Source organism: Crocuta crocuta, unplaced genomic scaffold (genome assembly GCF_008692635.1).
Source record: "Crocuta crocuta isolate KB4526 unplaced genomic scaffold, BGI_CrCroc_1.0 scaffold2088, whole genome shotgun sequence".
NCBI lineage: Eukaryota > Metazoa > Chordata > Mammalia > Carnivora > Hyaenidae > Crocuta > Crocuta crocuta.
Window position 1 is genome coordinate 226,642 of NW_027527892.1, and position 5,107 is coordinate 231,748.

A 5,107-nucleotide genomic window follows, 5' to 3' on the forward strand; every position below is an offset into this window, starting at 1 on the left:
GAGTAAGCAGGAGAGGGGCAGAGAGAGAGGGAGACACAGAATCTGAAGCAGGCTCCAGGCTCTGAGCTGTCAGCACAGAGCCCAACCTCAAACTCCTAAACTATGAGATTATGAGCTGAGCTGAAGTCAGATGATTAACCAACTGGACCACTCAGGCACCTTTCAAAAAAAAATTTTTAGGGGTGGCTCAGTCAGTTAAGCATCTGACTTCAGCTCGGGTCATGATCTCATGGTTCATGGGTTCGGTCCCCACATCAGGCTCTGTGCTGACAACTCAGAGCCTGGAACCTGCTTCAGATTCTGTGTCTCCCTCTCTCTCTGCCCCTCCCCTGCTCACACTGTGTGTGTGTGTGTGTGTGTGTGTCTCAGAAATAAATAAAACATTAAAAAAAATATTTAAAAACTAAAAGACAAGAGGCCAAAGGAGAGAAGGGAAATGCAGAAAAATAGAAGGTAGCTGGAGGCCAAGTATAAAACATGTTCATGTAAATAACCATTTTATAAGGGGAGTACAGAGGATCCACAATGGCTTCCACACTGACAGCAGCAAACAATGCAGGACTCAAACTCATGGACTGCAAGATCATGACAAGAGCTTAGTCAGATGCTCAACTGACTGAGCCACCCAGGGCCCCTGAAACATTTATTTTTTTTCCCCCTACATGATCCCCCTCAGAATTCAGAAACTCTTAAATATTGTTTCTGTGACAATGTAGTTATTTGCACAAATTCAATAAGAATCTGTTATCCTTTGCTCACTTCAGGTTGGAATGATACAGAGATTAGCATGGTCCCTGAATAAGAATGACCTGCGAATTTGTGAAGCATTCAATATTAAAAAGAAAAAAACCTCCGTTATCCTTTTAATAGGACACAGTTGGAAACACTGGCTATCTCAGCAAGGCTTTGACTGAAATGTCATGTCTGAGAGAGACATGCATAGGGTCAGATATGATCAGACAACTTTAAAAAATTGCTTAAAACTTGGCTAAGCTTCCTGGCCTCACAGGCTCTAAAAGTTCAATTTGAGATCCCTTATAAATCTTTCCAGGGGAACCTGGCAGGCACAGTTGGAAGAGCATGCCACTCTTTTTTTTTAATTTCTAGGAGAGAGAGAGAGAGACAGCGTGAGCAGAGGAGGGTCAGAGAGAGAGATAGACACAGAATCTGAAGCTGTCAGCACAGAGCCCGACACGGGGCTCGAACCCACGAATCGTGAGATCATGACCTGAGCCGAAGTCGGTCGCGTAACCGACCGAGCCACCCAAGCGCCCCACAGAGGCCTATATTTCTGAATCTTGTCTAAGTGACCTAGAAGTGGGCCAAGGGAAGCAATTCCTCACACAGCAAGTAGTTTATGACCTTCCATTTCCCACCCTATCGCCCATCCCAGTGTGACCTGAGAGTCACTTTGAACATAGGTCAAGACGAGCTTCACAGTTCCTTTAACAGGCTGATTCTGTGAAGCCAGAAACAGCCCTGAGTCTTTTGGACCTTAAGAGGCCCACTCACAATTTCTAGAGCCCCATGCCATTCATTGGGTAAACAGTGCAGCACAATCGGCTACAATTTAGTCGGGGAAAAGGGAAAGCTTAACGCGACGTGAAGTGACTGTAGCGTGGGTGTAAGGTGGGGAAGCGAGGTCCCCCAAAAGGTGCTTTTTCCAACAGCGTCACCGAGGGCGTCCTTGTTTCATTGTTTCCTCACTACGTGACGCAAAGGCTGCACGACTGAAATGTACACTCGCTGCTAGGAAACTGGAGGGGCCTCAGGTCCTCCGCAACCTAAGCTCACGCCTGGAGAAATCCGGCTGCGCGCACGTACTGCGGCATTTCCTAGCTGACTGTGACCGGCCCACCCTTCACATATCCTGTCTGTCCACTCTCTCTCCTTTCGTTCCTCCAGCCAGAGGATTCTACTCAAGCCATCCTTGACAAGTCTACAAAATGGCCCAAACGCGTCACGTGACCCTCGATCTCTGCTTCAGGGCTTCTTTTCACTAATCCTGGCTTTGGGGAATTTTACCATAGGCTAGTGGCGACTAGTTACAACGGAGAGATTTTACAAAACTTCCGATCCCAGTAACCGAAAAGGAAGAGAAAAAGAAAGCACTAGAGAAAAGCGGAGGGAAACTAGGAGGGTGAGGAGGCGGAGGGTGACATACGGGATAGACATTGGCGCTATGTTTAAAATCTCCCAACTCTTGAAAGCCAAGAGAGTGCGAGTTCTCGTTAATCTTCAGAAACCCCAAGATATTGGAGGAGGGCGGAGGAAATAAAGCTCCCACGAACTCTGAGAGCTTTTAGAGAACAGTCCGACTAGAAAATCCCGCGATGCTATGACTAAACGAACGCGATTTAGCCAGGCAGAGGTAACCATACTGGTAATAAGGTTCCTGGTGGCAGGCGCAGAGTAGGAAGACGCACGACTTACGTGGTGACGTACAGTTGAGGTGGATATATTACGACTGTGGCCAAGCCTCGTACTTCAAAGGGGTTTTAGTTCGTCAGTTAGAGCGTTAGTGTTCTGCTACAGCAGACTTGCAGTCGGGAAATTCCGAGTTCTCGGTTTCTTTCAGGGATGAGTCATGTGGTGGTGGAAAATGCGCTCGGGCTGGACCAGCAGGTAAGTCGATATATGCCTCTTTGTGCTGTCTGCGTAGAACTTCCACCTGTTTTAACGTGGCTTGTGGCGCAGTACTGTCTAGCCACATTTCATTTTCCTCCTATGGGAAATATAAGGTACGGGACTGTGGATGGACAGGGAAAGCAACTGTAGTAAACCATTTGCCGTACTGAAGAATATGAGGGTATAACATTAACGTCGATAGTAATTGTTATTTGGGCCGGTTTCGACTTAGGTTTTGTAACACATCTCGCGCACAATGGCGGCTTTTGTGTGCGGGCGCTATCGCAGAGACGCGCATGTGCGAGCACCCGCTACGCTCTCTAATTACCGGACGGAGGTCCACAAATGTGGACCAGTTTTTGTCATACGACTTTGGCTTTCACTGGTTGCCGTTTTCTGGCCCAGAGTTGTTGTTGGTGTATAAAAGGAGTTCGTTGTAGCCAGGGAATGGGGACGAAGCAGGGGGAAGGAATGGATTCTTTTAGGGTAATGGCGGCGGTCTCCTTTGTTCGTGCTGCGTGGCTATATAGAGAGGTACTCTGCTAAGAGAAGGAGCACACTTTGCAAGAGCTGAGGCGGCGACTGACTTTATAAAACTCTTTAAGAAATGGCTGTTCTCTGTACGCCTGCGGTCTCATACTGCCTGACTATTGCAGTCCAGTGCTGAGGATGGCGAGATCGTGTTTCCGGAGTGGAAAGTTTTGTGACGCAGAACAGCCGGAAAGGGAGATTGAGGAGGGAAGGGAAGAATGGCCGGCACGTGCTTTTCTCGGTCGGTGTATGAAAATAATGGGAGTTAGTCACCGGGTAGCCATTTCACAGGTTTGAGATTCGAAACTGCTATATTTCTTTAACTTAATACGAAAAGCCACTGATGGCCATTTAGCCAAGGGTCGTGGATTTTTGTTGTTGTTTTATATGTCCATAGTTTAGTAATAGGACTTTGGAACGCAATCTGGAAAAACACTCGAGAAGTGATTATCATTACTTTGTCGGACGTGAGAAGAAAGACCTTGAAATAGGGTAAAATTAGGGCTTATCTAACTCTTTGAGGTTTTAGGAATACAGAGAAGTATACGTGATCTGTGAGAAATTTGTTTTCCGTGGCAGGAATCTCCGTTTCATTAGAGCGGTGTTCATTCAGAGAAAGTCTCCAGGGAATCGTTGGACTCCTTAAGTGAACAACTTGCCTCTCTTCTGTCTTCCACGTATTAGACAGTTGAATTAGGGCAGATTTTCACAAAAAATTATTTGAGGAACCTCTACTAAATTATGAAACAAACCCTGCTGACAATAATTGATTCAAATTTTCAATGGTGTTTCTTGTCATATATTGAAGAGATTTGATGGTTTGCTCCTTTTACGGTATTGTCTCACAATACAGCTGTATTAAGAACTGTAATGTGCTGAACTTCGATAATGTTAAAAAGAGCATTGAAATAGAAAATCGAAATAGAAAATACGATAGCAAAAAATTGAATTTCTGACATTTTCTTTGTAGCTGGATTCCATGTAAATTTTGGNTACTTCGTTAGAATTTAATAGTAAGCAAATTAACCTTCATAAATTTGTGATAATTTAACATCTTAACTGATGATGTATGTGTAATCGGTGACATCTTGGATTTTCATATAAATTATCAAGTAATGTATTATGTTAATNCAAGTAATTATTTGAGATTAAAGACAGTTTTTAAAATGCTTTTGATGGGAGCACCTGGGTACCTCAGCTGGTTAATGGTCCGACTTCAGCTCAGGTCATGATCTTGGGTTTCTGGGTTCCAGCTCAGAGTCGGGCTCTCTCCTGACAGCTCAGAGCCTGGAGCCTGTTTCAGATTCAGTGTGTCCCTCTCTCTCTGCCCCTACCCTGCTCATGCTCAGTCTCTCAAAAATCTCTCAAAAATAAACTATAAAAAAATAATAAAGTAAAAAGCTTTCAATACTAGTTATACTGCTTAGTAGCTTTGTAACCAGCAACTTCTCTGAATTTGTCCTCTCTCTAAAATGGGAGAAAAAAAATACTGCCTTCAGTGTAGCCAGCATTAAATGATGGAGTAAAAAATGGCACAGTACTCGCCACATAGTAGTGGTGATGCAGCTGCTGAGGAATTTGTCCAAAATTAAACAGTTTTAGGGGTAAAGTAAGGAACCTTAAAAATTGTTCTACCATTGTTAATGAAATTGTTACAGGGAAAACTTGTTTGGGATTAATGTGTTTGAATCATCTTGTAAAGTTTTTTTGACTGATTGATTTAATGCTTACTCTTTTTTGAGAGAGAGAGGGACGGAGGTGCAGAATCTGAAGCAGGCTCCAGGCTTAACACTATCAGCACAGAACCCAGTACAGGGCTAGAACCCAAGCTGAACTCCGGTGCCCAACGGAGCCACCCCAGGCACCCTGTGTTTGTACCGTCTTCAACTGATTATACTGTTGGCAGCTGGGTCTTGCCTTTTGTTTTTGGCATTCTTTATACGCTTTA

The 5,107-nt window shown here is 44.5% G+C and overlaps 2 protein-coding genes and 1 non-coding gene across 3 annotated transcripts in view; all 3 read left to right on the forward strand.

Moving 5' to 3' along the window:
- Nucleotides 1-2,278, forward strand: part of LOC144245678 (ubiquitin carboxyl-terminal hydrolase 9X-like) — a 137,960-nt gene extending 135,682 nt beyond the window's left edge. The window contains 2 exon segments of the mRNA XM_077781009.1: nt 1,671-1,820; nt 2,036-2,278. Coding sequence (XP_077637135.1) covers nt 1,671-1,820; nt 2,036-2,278 — 393 coding nt within the window.
- On the forward strand, nt 735-839 carry LOC144245717 (U6 spliceosomal RNA). Its single transcript, XR_013339403.1, has one exon. It is a non-coding gene; the product is annotated as a U6 spliceosomal RNA (small nuclear RNA).
- Nucleotides 2,265-5,107, forward strand: part of LOC144245686 (ATP-dependent RNA helicase DDX3X-like) — a 14,298-nt gene continuing 11,455 nt past the window's right edge. Inside the window, 1 exon segment of the mRNA XM_077781019.1 lies at nt 2,265-2,625. Coding sequence (XP_077637145.1) covers nt 2,581-2,625 — 45 coding nt within the window. The 5' untranslated portion in view covers nt 2,265-2,580.